A 22,160-nucleotide genomic window follows, 5' to 3' on the forward strand; every position below is an offset into this window, starting at 1 on the left:
GTGCCAGACCTGCTCTGCCAAGGCAGGAGCCCATGAGCAGCCCAAAGAGCTTGTCTGGACAGTCTTCAGACAGGGAAACTGAGGCACGGCAGTGCAAAGCAGCAACATGAATTTGCAAAGACCCAAATGGAACCATGCCATGAGCCCACAGTGTGACAAGCTCGGGCCCAGGCCAGCCCAGCTGCCCTGCAGAGAGGCACACAGGGGACAGCAAGGAGAGCGTGGAGCAGGGAGCCATGTCCAGCCACTCTCCCGGCCATCGCTCACCACATGCTGACCTCCAGCAGCTTTATGCAGCCTCATTAGAGCTAAGCTGAGCCATAACTCATCCAAGCAGGGCAATCCACATGCAGAGCCGGCAGAGGCGACTTTCAATGTTTCAGGCGTCTTTCCAACAGCAGACGGGTGTCACTCACAGCATCCCCTTCCCAGCTCCTCACCTGCTCCAGGAATGACCTCGGAGCTGCTCCTGTGGCAGGGGAGGGGATGGCTGCCCGGCCAGGCTGCCCTCCTGCACCTCCGCGGGGGGGACACGCCTGGGGCAGACACGAGGCTATTCTGCCACAAAGCAGACCCCGAATGAGAGCAGAAGGCTGCGAGGGCACCCCAGGCTGCCCGGGCCAGGGGGCCAGTCCCCATCCCCGCCCGGCTCCCCGTGCGGGCTCCCAGCGCCACCTAACGACCCGACGGCTGGGGACAGGGACCTCTGCTGTGCTGGATCACCCCAGCGCCCCGAGGAGGATGGAGAGCAGGGACAGCCATGGGGAGGCAGAAGAAACCGGGACATGGGGCTGGGGCTTGGGGGTGTAAGCAGCAGAGGAAAAGGAGCTGGAAGTGTTGAGTGGGAATTTACATGATTGTAACCATCCTCTCTCTGCCCGTGAGGCTCAGTCCCCTGTCCCTGCCCTTCACTGACCTTCACCATCCCTTGGTTTTCCCACACACCAGCGTTAACCCCAGGGCCTTGGCCAAGTTCAGGGTTGAGCAAAGTCACTGAGCTCAGCAAGGACAGACACTCCTGTTAATCTGTTATCACAGCCCAGAAACTACCCTGAAGCCTCCTCAGTTTGGGAACAGCCATGTGCCAGGCTCAGCACAAGCACAGTGGCCTTTACCACAGCTACAAAAGCACCCTGGCATCAACCTTCAAGGCGATGTGGAGGGAAATCCTGGGGAGGATCCATCTCCTCTCTTCCCAAAACCTTCAGATTTGATGCAGCCACAACAACCCCTCTGCCATCACAGTCCTGGCTGGGCTGCCAACCTGAACTGCTGCTCCCTGTGGGAGGTGCAGCCCCCCTTGGCTCCACACCCCCCTTCCCAAAGCTCTGATTCACCTCGGAACCCAGCATTGATGTAATCTCCTGTTTGAGAGTTCAGCATCAGGACTGCATCAGCCACAAGACGTAAGGAGAGCCACATCACACAAACAGCTGTTCCACAAAAGCTTTATTGCTCGTTTGAGTACGAGTTCCCATTATCACATTTCCTGAGTATCTTAATGAGCTTTCAAATGAGATTTAAATAGAAAAGGATGAGAGAGAAAAAGGGAAAAAATTGGGAGAAGTCAGAGATCTCCCTTCCTTGAGTCGAGACAGAGATGAGGTGGGAGAACAGTGCCCTGTGGGCAAGTCCTCTGCCGTGAGAGTGCTGAGCTGAGGTGGAGCTTGCCCTGGCTCGATTTCTCCTCTGCCTCCATCACAGAGCCACTGTCACCATTTCCACAGACAGGGAGGAGGGGCTGCAATCCTGCAGTGCTCTGGCAGGGAGCACGGGGGGGTCGGGGACAGCGAGGGAAGGGGCCCTGCTGACGCTGCCCCTGCGCCACGGATAAAGAGGAGATTGCAGCTCACGGCTTGTAATCTGGCTTAAAACCTGACACCGTCACCATAGGCAATCTGGGCTAAGAGAAGCATTTAATAAGCTTCAAAACACACAGGCCAAAAAAAAAAATAAATAACCCCACCAGTGAAAGAGCTCAAGGCACTGCTTGCACCAGTCGCCACTGGCAGGTATCAATGGACAGAGGATCCCTCATGATCCGGAACAAGGCAATTACATGGCTGTTATCCCAATCTACCCCATAAAAATCCCAGGCTCTCCTGGGATTTAACTGTGGGAAGCAGAAGGCAAATTAATGCCCTTTTCTGCTTGTGTAGAGCTCACAAGTGGAGAGCACCCGGAACTGCCTTGCCTTGAGACGTCACAGGAGCTGCAGCACTTTGGGGCTGCTCCGAGGTTAAGGCAGTGGCTGACAAAGAAACCAGACTCAAGTTGCAGGTCCATTTTGGCTTCCCTGGAAGGATTTATTTAAAAAAAACAATCATTATTAAAAGATGCCTGCTCTGGCATCAATGACAAGGCAACAAAGCCATTTGGCTTGTGGCTTAAAGGGGAGGCAGCCAGACACAGGGAAGCTTCTCCATGCAACTTGCTATGGGGAAATGACTGGCCAGGAGTCACCTCACCTGCACTTCATGATTCATTAATGCTTCAAAGACAGACAAGAATCACCCCCAGGAATGGCAGCTGGCTGCAGGGATGTGGGGCCAGCCAGCAGCCTCAGGTCTTGAGACTTTGGGAACCCAGAGTTCAGGTGTCACACACCCCTCCAGAGCCACCACCAGACACGAGCCCTGTGCTCCCAGTCTCTGCTCTGACCCACTGGTGTTGCCTCAGGATGGTACCACGGGAGCAGTGCCACATTCCCAGCACTGCTGCTTTAGTGACCAATGATCTGCAGCATCTCCTCAGGATCCACGATCTTCTCCCGGGGTTTTCCAGCAGCTTTGCCTCTCGCCACTTCAGCAGCATCAATCTTCTCCCAGTCCGAGAAGGAAACAGGACGGACTCCTGGGGTGATGGTAGGAGACAGGAGAGAGAACTTAACCAGGTGAGAACAAGTTCAGCCTCACCTCCCCATTGGTAGGGCCCTGACATGGCAGAAAACCTGCCCTTTTCTGACACAGTGTCAGAGCTCAGCCTTGCAAAGGAGAAATAATTTCTAACACCACAAGGAGAGGGGTGGCAGGTTCCAGTCGGCTCAGATCAGTCAGACCTTTGCGAGCCGTAACAACAGTGAGCACAAACCACCTCAGGACAAAATGCTTCCACTTCACTGTTAAACCTCAGACAGTTTAAGAGGCAAAACACACACACACACTTTAATTGAATGTCTTTAAACACAGCTACAGCGAATTACCCTCCTGGGCATTTTAATCTTTCCCCTAACTTGCTTGGAAGGATTACTAGGAAAACCACTCAAGAGCAATAGCTCACTGTCTCGGCAGCTGACAGTGACATTTTACCCAAGGTCTGTGCTGCTTTTAATGGCCCTTCCCAGAAAGTGGTCATTAACCTCAGCAATGACACACATATTTGAGAGAATTCAAGTCCTGTTCTCCCTGGGCTCTGGAACATCGAAACAGCAGAAAAATCCATTCCCATAGTTCAGACTCTGCTCCCTCACAGATCCAGGAGGAGTTTGGCTGTGTTGAACCCTCCTGCTGGCTGCTACCAAGCCTCACACTGACCTCGGCTGCGCAGGATGCTCTCCACAAGCCTGAAGCCTTCTCTGCAGGGGGATATATCCAGCACACCCCCCTGGAGATCCTCCAGCACCGACTGGGCAGTGTCAAAGCTGTCGTTCATGGTGGTGATGATCACACCTGTGGGTCCTCTCTTCACCCACCCGCTGCAGTACAGACCTGGAGGGGCACATGGAGCAGCAAGGCTGGGGTCAGCACATGGCCTTGGACCCTTCTGGCTGCAAGTCCTTGCCCTGTTCCCCACCTTGGTGGTGTGAACAGACCCTTAGATAATGCTGTGGCAGGAGTTTGTGTACATACAGATCTGCACTTGAGCAGCTGTGTGGGCTGTGTCATTTTAGTAACAGGATGCAGTAAAACCCCCATGCTAAACTAGACAACCCTAAAAAGAGATGGAGACTGGCCAGCATCTTAACCCCTGATAGAGGCTGCTCATTTCCTCAGTTTCCACTCTCCAAGGTGTGCAATGTCCATGCCCTTGGTGAATGAACTTCCCACCCCAAAGCCCCCAACCCCCCAGCTGTGCTCAGCATGTCCATGCAGGTCCCTGGGGATACAGACCTGGCACACCCTGCACTCTGCCCGAGCTGTTGGGGATGACCCCGCGCTGGCTGTCGAAGGGCACGGCCGGGTCCAGGGGCAGGCTCCGGTAGCCAATGCTGCTGAGCACCAGCCCACACTCCAGCTCCTCCACAGCTCCAGTGGGAATGGCTTTGGCAGAGTCACCTGAGCCCTGAGAGAGGGAGGAAAAGGCTGCTGGCCACCACAGTCACCACTGCAGAGCCCCCTCCAGTCCCCTTTGGCTTCTTTGACCCCTGGGTATTTGCTAAAGGCCATTCTGCTACAGGATCAGGAAAAAAGCTCCCTTTGGAAAAACTCTTAGTGGTACCAGAAGCTCTTTCGTACCAGATTCCCTCAGAGCCTGCCAGAGGCCACTCCAGCCAAACAGGGAACACAGAATTGTCTTTGGAGAGATTCCCAAGGGATGCAACAGTGTCCTGCTCCACCCCAGCCCCCCAAGTACCTCCAGGCGGGTCAGGGCCAGGCGGACGCCCCTCGCCCTCCTCCCATCAGCGCTGGGCAGCACTTCCTGGGGGCTGCGCTGGAATTTCAGCCCCCACTCCCTGGGGGCTGCTGCCCCTGCTGCTGCTGCCTGCACCTCCACTGGCTTCTCCAGGGCTGTTTTGATCATCAGCTCAGTCAGCCGCTTCCTGGGCCTGGGAGCATCTAGGAAAAGACAGAAATCTTCACAACAGGAATGAGCAAAAGCCCCTGGGGACACAGCACTGGGCCAAGGCCACGTCAGGGCAGTGTCAGCATGTGAGTCTGTCATGTCAGTGGGGGCCCGACACCTTTGAGATGACAAACTGCAAGTCAAAGTGACCAGGAGACCTCCTGAGGCTTGAGGCCAGTGGGACACACAAATCAAAGTCTGCAATTTCCTGTCTTGCTGGTGCTTGGAGGCAGCAGCCTGTGGAGAAGAGCAGGTCTCTCGACACCCTTGAACTCAGTGTTTTCTTTTGAGGTCTATAGAAAGCTCTTAAATCAACAGCCTTGGGATCTCCCCTGCAAGGTTTCCTCAGCCCTCCTGAGTCTCCTGCCCTCATCACTCAGATTTTAAGTGCTGGGTGGCTGCACTTGTCTTGGTGCCTCCTGGCACTCTGAGGATGTGACAGTCCATGGTAACTGAGCCTTCACGAGGCAGGCATTAGGTACAGGACAAGAGTTTCTCTGTTGTACACTCTGGGCACCTGCAGATCACTCCTGCTTGCTTGCCTGCCAAGGTGAGTCCCTGTCTGGAGGGGCATGGCAGACTTCCCTCACCTTTGACAGCACTTTCAAGGCCTGTGAAGTCGGCAGGGTCCAGCACAGGTCTGGCACCAGGCAGGTTTATCATCTCCCGCAGCTCCTGGGAATTGTGGGCAGGAAAATGTCACCTCCAGCAGAGAGAGGACAGCCCCAGAGCCCGAGGAGCCAGGAAATGGGTGCAGGAAGGAGGATGCCCAGGATCCACACTCACCCCCAAACCACCTCTCCCCACCAGGGACAGGCAGTTTGGGGCTCAACTCTGGGAAACAGCAGCACCTCCAGCCTCACCTTGATGGTGAAAGCGACTTGAAGAGGTCCCCTCCTCCCAACCAGCCAGACACGCTTCACCTTGCTGCAGGCAAGAGCTGCCAGGGAGCTGTCAGTGATGTCTGTCTTCTGCAAAACAGAGACGGCAGAGTGGGACGAGGGCAGATCTGGAGGGAGTTGGGGGAAGGCACAGCCTCTGAAGGTGAAAAATCAGCAGAAAAGCTGGCTGTGCATGCAGAGAGCCTGGGTGAGGATGGGAAACAAGTCATCTCCCTTTGCACAGAGCTATTTGCACAGCTGGTCCCTCATCACTGAATGTTCTTTCCGAGGCCATAATGCACCAGAGGTAACGAGCCAGCACCCCGTGACTGCCTCGGGGGATCCACCCAGCAGGTTCACCTTGGGGCTAACAGAGCAAAGCCTTCCAGGGAGCTCCATTCTGAGTGCCTGCAGATGCTGTGGGGGAACTTCCCAGCTCAGGATATACAGGCTCTGGATGAGACCTGCTGCAAACCACAGCTCAAATCACCACCTGCCTGCCCCAGGCAGCTCCAGCACAAGCACAGGCATGGCCAGGCCTCACCCTGGTGTTGGCACCTCACAGAAATCCTGTGCTGTGTTTCAATCATGTGTTTATCTAGACTGAACGATGTTTTCCAGAGAAAACAAGAGAAACATAAGGTAACCAGGATAAACCAATCCAGACCAATATTCCTATAAGGGAACTACGTGCCCACCCTGGCACTTACACCAGTGTCATGTTTTTGCAGCACTGCTCCCAGCTGGCTTTAGTCACTGGTTGGCAGTGCCTTCAAGTTTGGGGTTTTTTAAAATTTAATTTAGATATTAATACAGGAAGTTGTTGCACAGCTGTAACAAAGCTCATGGCATTTCTCCCAGAGGGAAAGCCTTTGCTGCCAACATCTGGGGCAGCAGCTGTATGGAGCAGCTGGTGCACACCAGCTCCCAGCTGCCTGTAGGGATGAGGTCCACCAGTCTGCCCAGTGCCACCAGCTCAAACCAGGCTGCTGCCCTCAGCTCTAGCTGAAAAAGATAAACCCCGACAGAAGTTTCTGGTTTGGTGGCAGAAGAGTGAAAGTGGCTCCTCTTTTGCTTCTCATAGGAAAGCAAAGGATGATGCTGGATTTCCAACTTTCTGGATGCCAGCAGAGCAATCCAGAGGGCTCAGCAGCATCACTCAAGTCACAGCCACAGCCTCGGATCACTCCCTACAGACTGTGAACCCATGGGTGCACCCAACAGGCAGCAGCCTTCCCTGGGGGGAAAGATCCTGAATACAGAGGAGTCTGAGGTTTTGTCCAAGATGGGTGGGAGCCAGCAGCCACCCAGCAGGGAGGGAATTTGGGGCCTGGACTGTCCTCATGGTGCAGAGCACCCATCACTCACCCTGAGGAGCTGCAGTGGGGACAGCAGGATCCGGGCAATGTCCAGTGCCACGTTGCCATGACCCAGAATCAGCGCTGTCTCACAGCTCAGGTCAGGCTTTAGCTGTGGGGAGAGACCCAGCTGTGACTGAATCCACAATGTCCAGCCCTTCAGACCCGCTCCCACCACCCAAATCCCCTTCCACCCTGCTTTGCCCTTAAAAGAGAAGATGCAGATTGGGAAACTCCACACCAGCCTCTTCCCCAAGCAGACACAGCAGCTCCAGGCACCCCAGACAATCCCTCTTCCCACCTTTCCTGCTCTCCTAGGAGCAGGAGCTGTTTTGGCCAAAAAGGCTCCTCAGGAAACAGGGCACCACCCCTACAGGTCCCCATCTGGCCCTGCCAAAATGTGCTGCCAACGTGCACAGCCAGCTAATCCACTCTCACTGATGTGCAAATTGTTCACATTTGTACCATCTAAGAAGGATTTAACATGGCTCCTGCTAATCTTTTCCAATTGCAGGCCTTTCAGGACTTAATCTGGAGCTGAAAGCCTGCAGTGGGATGGGAAGAGGGATGGGAGGAAGGGCAGGGAAGCACAGGGCCGTACTCACGTCCCGGTTCTCGGGCAGCCCGTTGTACCAGCCCACAAAGGCTCGGGCTGTGTAAACACCAGGGAGGTTCTCCCCTGGGATCCCCAGGACACGGTTGTCTTCAGCACCATAACTCTGAGGAAGGAGCAGACAGAGTCAGAGATGTCACTGTGTGCAGGGTTTGACACCAAAACACAAATCTCCCCTTCCAGCTGCTGCCAGGGTCACTGCATGGCTGTGATACTCAACAGAAGGGCTAAACACAGCCCAAGCACAGGGGCTTCATCCACCTCATCATCCTCGGCTCCAGAGCCAGATTTAACGTCCTTGGTCCAAGGCAGAGCATGACAAGCTGAGGACTGAGCAGCAAGGACAAATCCATGGCAGGCTAAAATAAGCACTGGCCAGCACAGGGAGAGGATTCAGAGACCTGCACTTGATGCCAAGCCCCAGCACACACCCTCTGCACAGGCTTTGGACAAGTCTTGGAGCATCTGAGCTGTCCCAAGGCTGGGAAAAGTTTCCCACGGCAACAAGGCACCCAGAAGCACCTCACCCAAACACTCTTCCCAAGATCCCAGTGGAGAATAACCCTGCAGCCCTTCCCCAGGACAGCTGGGGCAGTGAGGCAGTGGGTACCCACCAGGACCACGGCGTGGTAGGCCTGCTGCAGCTCCGGCACTGTCACGTCCCTCCCCACGGTGACGTTCCCGTAGTAGGCGCAGCGCTCCGAGCGCGCCGTCTGAGTGAAGGTGTTGGTCACGTTCTGCAGAGAGCACAGACCTGCAGTTACATCCCACAGCCAGGGCCAAGGCCTGCTGCTGACAGGAGATCCCTGTGCTCGTCCCCTCCAGCCTTGAGATGCTGCACCGCCTCATCCCAGTCAAGTTATTCTGAGACTCTTATCTACCAACGGCCAGAGATAACTCGCAGGGAGATAAGCACAGCTGTGACTTGGCACTCTCTCTCCACCACCCTTTGTGAAAGGAAAAGTCTATATTTTGCACCCACCTGGGGAGAACAGGATCTTTCCAGTACATTCAGCCCCTCAGAATAAACCCCACTGCAAGGGAAAACTCCTTCCCAAAAGTGGGGTTTGCAGCCCACCTGGCCCCCTCTGCCAGCATCTCATTTCAACCCTTCCTGAAAGCCACTTCCTCAAGAGAGGATACAGGGCAGGATGGCATCCAGACCTTTTTCTTCTAAGTGATCAGGGTTACACAGCAAAACCACCACTCCCAGCCCTGCAGCTCCAGATGGACTCAGCTGGGGACAGGACAGACACCACCATAACAGCTGGGGCAGTGTCTGCAGTCTGTCTATTCCCCCCCTCACACAAAGGGATCCAGGCATTTTTGTCTTAGGATCTCCAGGGATTAGAGGAACCATTGCAAGACATTGCTGTGTCTGGATCTCCTGTGTCCTACACTTCCAACCACGTCCACTCCAGCTCAGATAGAGCAGATACTCCTGGGTACAACTCACTACCAGGCAAAGCAAAATGGTTGGGACATCCTTGGTTTAACTTTTCATTGCCCAGGAGAGCACCTACAACCCACCTCCACATGAGGAGATCTGTGTGTTCCCAGAATTGGTACTGATGGAGGGGCAAACAGCAGCAGCAATGAGCAGGTGAGATCTTGCTGGCATAAAGTGTCCAGGGACAAAGAAACCCATCCATGCTCCTTGGCCTTGCTCTAGGCTGAGCTGACCAGCACCAGGAGCAGCACTCCCCATCACAAGGCCCAGGCTGTGCAGAGCCCTTAATGCCACGTGTCCCATGTCACCCATCTGTGGCCTGGGCATGGACAATGAGGAGCTCTGGACCTCTCTGGTGTGACAGCTCCATGTCACAGAGAGCCCGAGGCACCAGGAGGGACAGTGACCAGCACCCATCACTGTCAACTACACAGGCAAGGGCAGGGAGGCAGCACCAACCTTCACCTCAGGGTGGTCTGGGGCCACCCCAAAACGGACGAGCCCGAAGGGAACAGGCAGCTTCTCGTAGATGTCCACCAGGGCCCCGCCATGGTGCTGTGGGAGAGGAAAGTCACAGTCAGGATGAGGACAGAAAGGCCACAGGAGCCCAGCAACATTTGTCTGCAGCTGGGGGAAATACAGGGCAGGAGGCTGGGCTGCAGCAAGCCTGAAACAGCCTCTCTCAGACTTTTCCATGATGCTGCACCTCTAACTGCCAGCTCAGACCACAAGATGTAGCACAGAGTGACCCCAACCACCATCAAGTCAATTTTATGGGGCTCCATCTCCCTACCCAGCCCTGAGCTCCTTTCCTACACTAACCTGGTGGGTATCCAGTACCCGGGGGACTGATCAGAGAGCCCCCAGTGCAGCACCCTGGGTGCTGGGGGACCTGCCAGACATCTCCCAGTCCCCAGCAGAGATGCCCCATGCCCTGAGATGGCCTGGGCTGAGCCACCTCAGGGTCAGAGCCCTAGACAGATGTTTGGCTGCAAGGCTTTTGTTATCTTGTATTTTGAGTCAGCCTCTTTTTGAGATTAAGCAGCCCTGAAATTTGTCCCTGAGGCTTAGTAACAGCTATTTTCCAGAGACAACACAGTTGGGTTTAATGATGGTGTTAAGCTGGTCTATCTCTGGAGGGTGCCAGCAGCCCAGTTCTGGGTTCAGGTCTCATTTCCCAACAGCCCTGACCACGCAGAGCACTGAAATTTGCAGACATAAGGTAAAGCATCACCCATGTGTCTTAGTTCTGCTGGGGAAGGAGGAGGGAGGAGAGCAGATCCCACAGATTTGCATTTAACACACAGTTAATGTCATTCCTGCTGAGTGACAACAACTTTGAGCAAGGCAGATTCCAGAAAAATCACCTGAGATGAACTCACAGCAACCAAGCTAAGCCCTGACTGGACGGCCCAGGGGCAGGCAGGGATGAAGGCAGTAGTACCTACCCCAACCAAAGAGGCCCAGGAGGACTTTGTGGGGTCTGGGCTGCCCCAAGAAGCTCCCCAACAACACCGACCTGGCTGGAGCAGAGCCGGGAGCCCACTAAAGCACCCCAGAAGCTGCTGAGAGCAGAGATGCCTCTCTCGGTGGGCAGATCCCCGCCCTGCCCCGCGGCCAAACCCCAGCCCGGTACCTTGAGGATGTGCTGAGCCGTGTAGAAGCCGGCGGGGCCGCTGCCCACCACGCAGACCCGAGGCGCCGGGGCAGGCGAGGACAGGCACCGCCGCAGACCTGCGGGGGAGAGGGACAGGCAGGGCGTGGGGCCACAGGAGCCGCCACCCGCCAGGGGCGGCACGGCCCGTCCCCGGAGCCCGACACCCACCCAGCGGGGCTCGTCCCGCCGCACCGGCCATCGCCTCAGCACAGCGAGCGGGGCCGGGCTTTATGTACCGCACCGGGGAGGCGGGAACCGCCGGGGTCAGGGACAGCGGCCTTGGCGCTCACGGCCGGGCCGGGGCCGGCGGGGCGTCAACTGCTCCAGAGTGACAAACGAGACCCCCGACCCCGCGCAGGGGGTGCCGGGCCCCGCGCCTCTCACAGCCCCCGGGGCGCGGTTTCCGCAGCCCTGGGGCCCGCAGCTCCGGCTCCCCGGTGTCCCGGTGCTGTCCCGGGGCTGTCCCGGACACGTGTGCCCCCTCAGGCCGGTTCCGCTGCCGCCACCAGGCCCCGCCCCTCACCGGCCCGGCCCCGCCCCTCCTCCTCGCCGACCAATCGCGAGGCGGGACAGCGCCTTGCTTAGAATAACCCCGCCCACCGCCACCGCCTGGCCCCGCCCCACCAGCCAATGGCAGCTCGCCGTTTCCACGACGGCTGACCGGAAACGAGGGGATACCATAGAGAGGAGAGGAAGGAAGAGCGGCCCCTTCCCACCGCCACTCTCTATGGTGAGACCTCCGCGGTACCCGGCGCGCTCCCGCAGCAGCATCATCGCTGATGCTGCTAATTGCCTGGGCCCTTTATCGCCCAAAAAGCGACCAGCTGCCGAGGTCTACCTGGGAAAGCAAAGCTCAGACTGATTTTAAGCATGCGCTGCACAGCTACCCTGTTCTTGCCAAGAGAAACCCCCAGCATCCTTCGATAAAGGGTAAAGCATTAACGCCATAGAGTGGATAAATGATGCTGACAGAACTCCTGCCCCAGCGTTCCTATGGTCTCTGCTTTATTTCCTCCTTCATCCCCATCATTCAGCTTATTTCAAATGCTGGTGCTCACGCCTCCCATGCAGGAGCACCACATCTCATCTCAGTTCAGCCCTGCACAACACACCAGCCAGAAAAATCATCTCATAGGGCCGAGCAGACATTTAAATAACTGGCCAGATGCCCGAGCACGCAGGCGAGTGCTTGACGGGGCTTTTTAAATGCAATTAAGACCATGAGGAGTTTACAGCCAGGAGCCAGTTGTAATACGGATCATAAAACCAACACATTTTCTCTCCAGGTCTTGGAAATGAGTTGATGGTTTTCTGTAAAGGCACGCTGAGAATGGCAGCTGGCTCTGTGCCTCCTCCTGCACCCTCTCCTTCAGAGGGGTTGTGGCAAGGACCAGGAATTTTGATGGCACCAAACCCTCGTCCTTAGGTCAGCACAGCAATCATGGATTTGATTGATGCGAGGCTGGAGACTCCAAATACCACCACAGAGGTCATCCACAAAAGCAGTTGATTTAAATTTGGAGAGTTCCAAGCACAGGTGTCAGAATGCTCCTTTTTTCCCAAAATTCTCCCTTTCCCCTATTAACTTCTATATCCACCAGTTCTGGCAGAGAATAATCCATCTATTTCCCAAATCACAGGCCATCTCCCAGAGGCTGGGAGACCTGCAAACACTTGCCTTCAGATGCCATTGCTCTAAACAACATCCATAAAATCCAGCTGGGAAAAAGACTGTTGCTCCAACCAGTGCTTGGGAACATTTTGGGGCTGGTCTCTTTGCAGCAGGAGAGGGCAAAAGAGCATTTTGTGCCCACAAACAGGAACTCGTGAGGCTATGATTACCCTGCCTGAGGTACCAAAAGCACCTCTAATACTCCCTCAGCCCCCTGCTGGAGCTGGGAATGCCAATAATTTGTCACATTTATCTTAATTTATCTCTGGTGCTCAGTTGAGGGGGGTCAGTACTGGGGAGGGTCTCTGACCCCCCAGACTATTCAGGACATTTTCTCTGGCCATACCCCTCCAGCTGCTCCCCTGCCTACAGACCCAGCCTCACCCCTGCTCAAAGGATGGGAATTTGTCCTTTGGGTGTTTCATAATGTCCTGGATCAATGACCCACATGGGCCTGGATAGAGGTGACAATGCCACCAGATCAGTGCAGCAGCAGCCCCTGGGCCCCAGCCCAGGATAAATCAATAATTCAACATCTCTGATGCCAAACGGGTCACATTGGATGGATCCAGGGCCACCCTTCCTTGTCCTGAGTCTGGATCGTCTGCAGAGGGATGCCATGTCCATCCCAGCTCCAGCCTCACATCACAGGGACATTTCTCCAGTGCATCTGAGGATGCTCCTGGCCGTGGTGGAGGGAAGTGGAGTAAGACACCATGGATTTCCTGCTGCAACAGCCACCCTGCCTCAGGCCAGGACCAGGGCAGAGCTTCCCTGTGCCGTGGGACACATTTGCCTGTGAAGCCACAGTGTGGCACTGCAAGGGTCCACCCCAGATGGGAGGACAACTCAAACCAGGGAGCAAACCCCAGGCTCAGAGTGAAGCCACACTGGTCCCAGTTTGGCCACCTGCCCTTTCTGCTGCCAGCTGCCCACCGTGACACTGGGGTGGACTTTGTCATTGGTCTTGCAGGTGTAGGACAGCAGAACACCCTGGTAAAGCTTGATACAGCTTTCCAGAGGGGGCTTGAACTGGCCAAGTGAGCATCCCACCCCCTGGCAGCAGCACAGGGGGCAGAGTTCACCCTCCCTAAACAGGGAGAGTCTCCCAAGCCCTGGACACCTGCCTCTGGCAGATAATTCCCTTGATAGATTCTTGCCATGGCAATGACCAGGTCTGGGGCCACCTCTGGCACCCCAACACAGACACCCCCACGGGGTGAGGGTCTTGCCCCAGTCCTCCCCTGGGCACCACGGGATACCAGTAAGACTTCCTCCAGCAACAAAACCCAGTGACAAAGGAAATCCACCCCAAAGCGTTAAGGCTGAATTTGCCAAATCTTTGTTTCTAGAAGGGACTGATTTAGCCCAAAGTCAGGCAAAGCACAAGCAGCAGTGACACAACCCCCTCCCCACCATCCACCCCTTCCCTGAGACCGCGACCACACAGCTGCAGCCACATCCCACAGATCCTGGTGCTTCTCACTTCCAGATGTCCTGGATGTGGTGCCGCATCCCCCACAGATGGAGGGGTTTCCTCTCCCCAGGTGTGAAAGCAGAGTGGATAAAACAAAGCCCTGGCTGGAAATAACTGTGGGAGACCCCGATTTTTCTGTCCCTGGTGTTGCACCACCTGGCTCTCCCCCTGCAGTGGCTCTGTGCATTTTCTAGCCAAAAGCAAGACTTGAGGGAGGGATGTTTCCTACACCGTGACTTCATGGAGATGTTGGTCCTGCTGAAACCATCCCTCTGAGCGTCCCTGCGGGAAACAGCCCCCCAGGTGCTGCAGCCCCCACAGTCCTCACTGGATGCCCACCAGCTCTGTTATGGGGGGAGCATGGACCATCAGCTCCTCATATTTCTGGAGGAAGAGCCAGAGCCTGGAGCTGTAGGTGTCCTCGTTGTAGGGCAGCTTCTTCTGCTTCAGGTACTGGGAGACGATGGGTTTGATCTGCAAAGGCAAAGGTGACATCACTGCTGTGCAGGACACCCTGGTGTTTGTACACGATGCCTGAAACATGCCCAGAAAACCCATCCCACATGCCCAAAGCTGGGCTGGAGCAGGCAGCACCAGTTGTAGCATCTTTGCTGTGAATATTAAGAGGAAGATGTTTTCCAATTGCAGCATCACAGGGAGTTCACCCGGGCAAAATGCCTTTGTAGGATTCCAAATTAGGAGAGGTGTCCTAATGAGGCTTCTAATGAGAGCCAGCCACAAATGCTCATGGTTCACACCCATCATAATTCCCACGTGCCCACACAGCCAGCTCAGTGATGGGACTGGGAGGTTGCCACAGACTTAATTACCTCTTTCCCTGTAACACCTCTTTGGGGGAGGTAAGTCCTGCCAGCCCTGTGAGCTCAAGCAAAGGACACTGAAAACATGGGCATAGCACTAACCGAGTGGTGATCCTGTGCTGAAGGGCAGTGTATGGACCTGCCTTGGGACCCCCTCCAGCTGGGGCAGTGCTCAGAGCCCACATTCTGAACACACCCTGCACCTCAGAGCGGCAAGTAAGGGCATGACCAAAGTGATAGGAGGTTTGTCTGGATGTTGTCTGAACCAAAAACTGGACTGTGCAATGCTGGGGATGCTTTCCCAATGAAATAACTGGGAGGATCCTGGACTGCTGGAAGGCTGCTGCAGGCTGGAATTGGGACCAGGAGAAGGAGCAGGGAGCAAAAACCCAGGAGAATCAGGAATGGGATGGCAGGAGGTGGGTTAGGGGCTGTTGCAAAGCTGTGAGTAGTTTCCAACACGGGAAGGAGCAGCACAGGCAGGTCTGGCAGTGGGGGAGGGAGGTGGTGGGGAGATGGTGGTCTCATCCCCATGTCACCTCCCAGCCACTCTGTGGGGTCATCTCACCTTCAGGCACATGTTGTCAGAGAGGCTGGGGAAGAGGTGATGCTCCACATGGCAGCTGATGAGGGAGTGGCCGAAGGACCAGTCGAGGAGGGCGTTGCGGGGCAGGTTGAGGACACCCAGGCTCATGAGGTGGATCCTCTTGGGTTTGCGCTCAGCCGAGAACATGGGGAGCCCGATGTGCTGTGGGAGAGGCAGGGTGGGCACCCTGTGGCACCTGTCACCTCCCCAGTCTCTTCCCAGCAGAGCCAATGACAGCTCTGCCTGTGTGTGGGCATGAAGAGCCATGTTTTGGGGTCTCTCTACCAGCCCCAGAGCTGGGTTTGTCCCTAAAATCACTCCATGTTGTGTTTGTCTGTCCATGGAGCCACCAAGGAGCTTGTGGACTCTGTTCCCCCAACACACCCCCATTCAGAGCCACCAGTATCTCCCCACCCCAGGGCCTGTAACACCACCTGGAACACACATCAGCCCTCCCAATCCTGCTAGCCACTGCAGAGAACATCATCCTCACACCCTTTGCACTCATCTGCCCCGACATTTTCCAAGGGCCACCACTTTCCATCCAGCACCACCAGCCTGATCCTGTTATGGTGACAACATCAGCACGAGGGAGGTGAAAACTGAACCCACTCGCCTCAAGGTGACACAAGCTCCTGCCAGCAGCATCAGGGCTTTGTCACCAGCACTGGGTGGTGGTTCATCTGTCTCCAGCACTGCTGGAATACCTTGAAGCTTCAGGTCTCTACCTGGAATATGTTGACATGGATGTAGGGATGGGCCAGGAGGGAGCGGGTTAGCAGCATGCAGAGCAGGGCAGACCACGGTGACTGGAAGCCTGAGACATGGAGCAGGAGCCAATAGTGGCAGTAAAACCCCAGAAACATGCAGCAGAGGGTCCGGAGAGCTGCCTTCCACTCCACATTCCTCAATAAATCTGCACAAGGAAGAGGAGGCAGTGCATGGGAGGGGTGTTGATGTTTCCCTACCACCACTGCTCCTCCAGGAGTCAGGCTGAGCAGTGTGACAATACCCCCTTAGCCCAGCCCAGCCCATGAAGTCACCTTCCCCATCCTCCAGGTTGGCCCAAACCCTATAGAACTGCTGGACTGTGGGTCTGAGAGCCTCCCCAGAGCAGCAGATCCAGCTGTGCATCATCACTTAGAGGATTTGGATGCACCTTCATTTCTTAAAATTTGCCAAGTCATTGTCCGTGCCTTTGGCACTGCCCAGAGTTGGGTCATGCAGCCTGGAGGGCTTTGCTTCCCCAGACTCTTACTGCTTTCTGGGCTCTTCTCCATGATTGTTTTCTGGCACCATTATTTCCCTGGAGCTACCACCTTTCCTGCCCAAGCTGTTTGTGTCTGCCCCCGCAGTTCCCCAATCCTCCACCCCATACATTGCTATCAAACACCCTGTGCCATGCTCTAACAACCTGAGACTCATGTGTGACACTGAACCCCATTATGACCACAGATCTGAGTTAAAGGAGAAAGGATTTGGGGTTCTTCAGGCTCATCATGGCTTTTGCCAGAGATTTCAACATCCAGGAAAAGGTGAAGTGTTTTCTCAGCATCAGCAGAAAGTAGATGCAGCAGATGTGGTCCCCAGGCAAGCACAGCACCTCCTGCTTTTCCTGAACCCCAGTGTCCCACCAGGGGCTGGTGTAGTTAATGTGATGCCTCCAAACAAAGCAAGACCCTTGGGTGGGGTGATACCTGGGCAGTCACAAGCTTCCCACACCCAGCACCCTGTCCCAAGGCACTTGGGACACGTACCAAGTGCAACCAGAGGGGTGAGGATGGGCACTGCGAGCGGCGCGATGAACATGTAAACGTAGCGGTTCAGGAAGGGAAGTTTCCACGTGCTGGAGTCCCCCAGGCCGATGATGTTGGTGTAGCCGTGGTGGATCTTCACGTGGTTGTAGGTGGCCTGCTCAACTGTGAAAGCTGAGCAGAGCTGGGAGGGAAGAGAGGGAAGTTGTGGTGTCAGGGTTGGACACTGCCTGGCTTGGGCTTGTGTGGGAGGAACCCAGGGAGATGCTCTGGAACCATAATGAAGCACCACGGGGAGATGCTCTGCACCCCACAGACCCCAAACCAGTCTGGAAATGGACTTTTAAGAGTTAAGCACTAGAAACCTTTCCCACCATCCCAAACATTCCCCACCACTGCAAGGTGCTGATGGGGTGTTTTCAGGGGCTGCCCCACTCACCTCAATGAAGAAGACAGCCCAGACTTTGCCCCAGGACTTGGACTCAGTCAAGGCATTGTGGCTGGCCAGGTGGCTGCCCTTGACGGTCAGGGTGTGATGCACCACGCCAAGGGTGAGGACACCCAGCAGGAAAGGGATGGCCTGGGCTGACCGCAGGCACAGGAACCCTGTGGAGAAACCAGCCAGGCAGGAGCTCAGCCATGCACATGTCCTGCAGCCCTCTGAGCCAGGCTGGAGGTGTTGCTACACCCAAACACGCCAGCTACTTCCCTAAACCTGTTCTTCAGCCACAGTTACAGGTATTTAAACCATGCAAGTCAGACTTTGCCTCCTCATCGCCCTCATGACTGGGCCAGCCACCCTCACCCTTGTGCTGAAGATTTGGCCACTTCCAGCCTTGATGGCAACGAGTGCTGCAGGTGCCTGATCCCACCCCTCAGTTCTGGGATGTGGGTTCCACTGGTGTCATTACTCTGCCAGGATTTCAGCATCCCCAGGAGTTCAACAGCAAGAGAAGGTCCCAGATTTCCAGCCATGCCACCAGAGACCCACGCTCAACTGTTTTCCCCTGCACCCACCACAGCCAGGGCCATTGCCACCAAAACCACCATGGTGTGCCTGTCCCATGGTGGGACATCACCTGCTGTCCTGTGTGCCACCCCCTCACCTAGGCTGTACCCCAGACACCGCTGTCCCCTCACCCAGGCTGTACCCCAGACACCGCTGTCCCCTCACCCCAGGCTGTACCCCAGACACCGCTGTCCCCTCACCCAGGCTGTACCCCAGACACCGCTGTCCCCTCACCCAGGCTGTACCCCAGGTGTCACTGTCACCCACTGTGGGGTCAGAGTGTGCCAAGTCACGAGGTAAAGGAGTTATTGTGGCTTTGTTAGAACCTCAATAGGTGCCGAGAGGCTCCCAGCACAAAGCAGTCATGAGGTGGCACTGGGAGCCCTGGGGACCCCCCTGGCCATGTCTGGAGGGGCTGAGCCAGGTTACCTGCCGGGAGCAGCAGGAAGCTGCAGGCAAGGATGCTGATGTCCACACCGTGCCGTTCCCACCAGCTGCTGCTCTTCACCACCTTCTGCACCAGCTCCGAAAGCTCTGTCATCAGGGCTTCCTCGGGCTTCCACGCCTGCTCTGGGGCTCCCCCGGGGGTCCCGTCCCCGTCACCCGGTGCTGGCCCCGGTTCCCAGCCGTCTGCCACCGTGTCTGTCCTGCTGCTGCCATCAGGGGGATCCCCCACCCCCCTGAGCCGGGGGACACTGCCGACCTCACCGTTGACCTGCCGTCCCCTCGGCCTCCCCGGGTCCCCATCCTCCAGCGGCATCTCCCTGCTGAGCAGAGAAGTGTCACCCCCAGGGGACCGACCCCCGCACCCCGAGCCACCCCGGGCGGGCTCCCGGCTCCTGCTGCCGCCGAAGGACACGGGAAGGGCAGGGATGGAAAAATAAATAAAAAAAAACAATCCAAGGAGGACGCGGCCGGCTGAGACAGCCCGAGAGCCCCCCAACCTCCCAGCACAGGGACAGCAGAGCCCCCTACTCACACCATCCCCGGCTGGGAGCCCGTCCTGGCCATGCCCGGGCAGCCCGGCCCCGCTCCCCGGGGCAGCCGCGATTGGGAGAAGGAGGAGCAGAGAGGACTGGGAGGAGGGCGAATGCAGATGAGCGATGGCAATAATCCGCCCTCCTGGCCCGTTTAGGGAGTAGCCGTGGCAGGGGATGCTCGGCCAGGGCGCAGGGAAGCGGCGGCAGCGGAGGAGGGAAGGAATGGAAAAAGATGGAGAGAGGCAATGGAAATGTTGGAGGAGAAGGAGCCAAGCGCCAGGAACACCCCTGAGAAACCCAAGCGGAGCACTGAGCACAGGGATAGGGTTTCGCTTTTGCCAGGGAGAGGGAGCAAACGCCGCCTGTCCCACAGGGGAGCCGTTTTGGGGAGAAAATCGGCCTTTTCCACAGCGAAGAGGGGCTGCCTGTGCCCGCCTGCCCAAACTGCAGCCTCTGCCCTCCCGGGGAGCCCCGAGCCCAGCGGCCCCGCCAGGGACCAGCCCCCCCAGTGTGCCCCTCGCAGCTCGGGCACCCAGCTCTGACCCCCGCAGAGTGTCTGTTCTCTTCTGACCTGATTCTGTATGATTTTCCCCCATTTTCCAGCACTGCACTGCCTCCTGACTCATCACCCAGACACTGGCATCCAAAAGCTTTGAGGATGCCATTGCACAGACCAGCACCTCCAGAGCCCTATTTCTTTATGAAGGAAAATCCCATTGTTCCTCTCTGTGGCACCGGATCTCTTCTTGCTTTGTTATTTCTCCTTGCCAAACCCCAAATTAACTCAACTGATCCACCAAAACCTTAATGAGCATTGACATCCATGAAATCCCTATGGATTTGCAACAAACACGGCTGGTTTTCTACACCCATCACTAGGATATCACAGCCCCAGTAACATCACATCACTGCTGGGATTTGCAGGGAAGCAAAACTCACACCCAAGTTACACCAAGCCCCAGGGAATTGTTATCATTCTCTGGAAAAAAAAAAATAATAATAACAAATTTAAAAATCCCAGCTACTGCAAAAGGGGCAGAGCTGAGAGTGCATCAGACACCTGCTGAGGTTTCATTTCCACTGTAAATGGATGCATTAGGAAAGACCATTTCTAGAGCCAGGGGCACTGAGCAATCACGGTGGTGTGTGAAGCTCAGCCAGTGATTCATTCTGATGAGCAGAATGGCTTTTGCCACCTGCCCACAGCTGGGAGAGCACCCATGGGTGCTGCCAGGCCAGGGAAGCTGGGTATCAGACCCAAAGATACATCAAATGGGGCTGTTCCTGAGAGATACATACCTTCATTGTTGTTGGGAAAGATGAATCAGGGAAACCTTATAAATATGATTGCTTAGCAAAAGATTCTGAAAATATGAAACCTGTAATCGAGATAGAAATGGAAGTTCACTTTGAGTTGTAGGATACCGAGCCTTAGTCACTCTATAACCTGAAGACAACAGCCTGGGCAGCTGGAGGAGAATCCCTTTGGATTGAACAAGACCTTTCTGCTGCCTGAGGGATCCAAAGGTCAATGGAGCAAAACAGAAAAGTCTAAAGAGGAGTTTTTAGAGTTAAAACTATAACACATGGTAATGTAGTAGTTCTTATAGCCTGTGTGGAGATTCTATAGGATTTTGTGTCTTGTATTGGTTGGTCACTGTAAATTAGAATATTCATCACAAAAGGAGATAGAATGGATTGTAACCTGGACCTTGCTCTCTTCTCTCTTCGCCCTCTTCACTCTCTTGGCTTTCCCTCTCTGGTCCCTGCTCTTTTGGCTCTCCTCTTCGCTATTTCTCTCTGGACCTCGCTCTCCTTTCCCTGCTCTTACCTCTGCTCTCTTCCTCCTGCACTCTGACCCCTGACACGTTGCTCTAGCTCTCTCCCCTCTTCTTGCCAGCTGACCCTCTTGCTCTCTCTCCTTCTCTCTCTGGGACTTCCCTCCAGCCCAGGCTGGTGGCTGAAGGCAAAGCCCTTTCTACCCACGACCCTTGCAATAAACCCACATATTCTAGAATATCTCAGGTTTGCAGAGTCCCTTGTCCCCGTAAGTCGCGGATGCCTCTACACATTGTCACACCTCGGATGTCACCACAAGGGACAGTGACAGCCCTGCTCCAAGGGTGCCATTTGGCAGGGGCAAGGGTGAGCTGTGCTGGAACTGCCATTGCACAACGGGGCAGAACTGGCTGTGTGGGGGCAGCTGAGGAGGAGGAGGGGGTGGGGATCAGCCACACATCCAAGACCAACATGATCCATGAGGATCCCACTGCAGCTGGGACAGGGAGAGGCAGGTGCATGGCATCACTCAGTCTGTGCTGCCACTAGGACCAGAGACCACCTGGGAGAAGAGAACAAAGTGGGTTGAAAACTACATGGGAGAGGCTGAATATTGGTTTCTAAGGAAAAGTGCTGAACACAAAAGAGGTACAGCCAAGATTGACTCCAATCACTATACCAACAACAGACCAGAAAGTGTAAGAAGAGTCTGCAGAGCCATAGGGACAGTCAGCAGGTTCAGGATTGGAGCCCTAAATCTGCTGCCTCACAGAGCTCCATTTCCACAAGAAACTTTTAAACCCCAAATTACATCTGATTTTCCACCACACACCAGCCAAGCCACACAATTCCCCTGACCCAGCTGAGATCTTAGAGATCAGAGCAAACACTGACCTGGCCTTTGCACTGTGGACACAAACACCTCCAATTTAGCAGGGAAAACATGTGTAAGTCTCAGAAATCCTTCAGCACACAGCAGGGCAGCTGGAGAGGATCAACATAATCCCTGAAGCAGCGAGCTCTGGCCAGCAGCTGCTGACCCAGTGGCTGCCCCTTGCCCTAAGGCACCACCAGGGTCCCACAGGCAGCCACCATCCCGAGGGAATCAGACCCCACCACTGTCCTCATCTGACCCACTCGGCCCCTAGAACTGAGCCCAGCCCCTAGAAAGGCCAAATCTGGCTCAATCCCAGCAAGCTCCTCCCATGTCCCTGCTCCCCAGAGAGGGGAAAACAGGCCATTTTAGCCTGGCACATATGTCAGACCATCAGGACCCAGCAGCTGCAAGTGCTTCCTTGCTGAGCCCTCCCAGGGTCCCCCCAGCCCGTGGGACAGCACCTG

The 22,160-nt window shown here is 55.7% G+C and overlaps 2 protein-coding genes across 2 annotated transcripts; both read right to left on the minus strand.

Moving 5' to 3' along the window:
* Positions 1-1,453: 1,453 nt before the first annotated feature.
* FDXR (ferredoxin reductase) lies at positions 1,454-10,940 on the minus strand (the record flags this gene model as incomplete). Its single annotated transcript, XM_083874731.1, is given in 12 exon segments — positions 1,454-2,853; positions 3,534-3,707; positions 4,110-4,281; positions 4,573-4,775; positions 5,373-5,457; positions 5,646-5,753; positions 7,032-7,133; positions 7,627-7,740; positions 8,249-8,371; positions 9,544-9,639; positions 10,721-10,867; positions 10,869-10,940. Coding segments are annotated over 12 exon segments (1,527 nt in total). The 3' UTR covers positions 1,454-2,722.
* Positions 10,941-13,778: 2,838 nt separating this feature from the next.
* FADS6 (fatty acid desaturase 6) lies at positions 13,779-19,223 on the minus strand. Its single transcript, XM_083874791.1, has 7 exons — positions 19,040-19,223; positions 18,490-18,827; positions 17,491-17,657; positions 17,055-17,235; positions 16,026-16,213; positions 15,280-15,459; positions 13,779-14,364 (listed from the first exon to the last, which is right to left on the minus strand). The coding sequence occupies exons 1-7, from the start codon at positions 19,069-19,071 to the stop codon at positions 14,215-14,217; spliced, it is 1,236 nt and encodes a 411-aa protein (XP_083730917.1). The 5' UTR covers positions 19,072-19,223; the 3' UTR covers positions 13,779-14,214.
* Positions 19,224-22,160: the final 2,937 nt, after the last annotated feature.

The sequence above is a fragment of the Zosterops lateralis genome (genome assembly GCF_965231275.1).
Source record: "Zosterops lateralis genome assembly, chromosome: 18".
NCBI classification, from domain to species: domain Eukaryota; kingdom Metazoa; phylum Chordata; class Aves; order Passeriformes; family Zosteropidae; genus Zosterops; species Zosterops lateralis.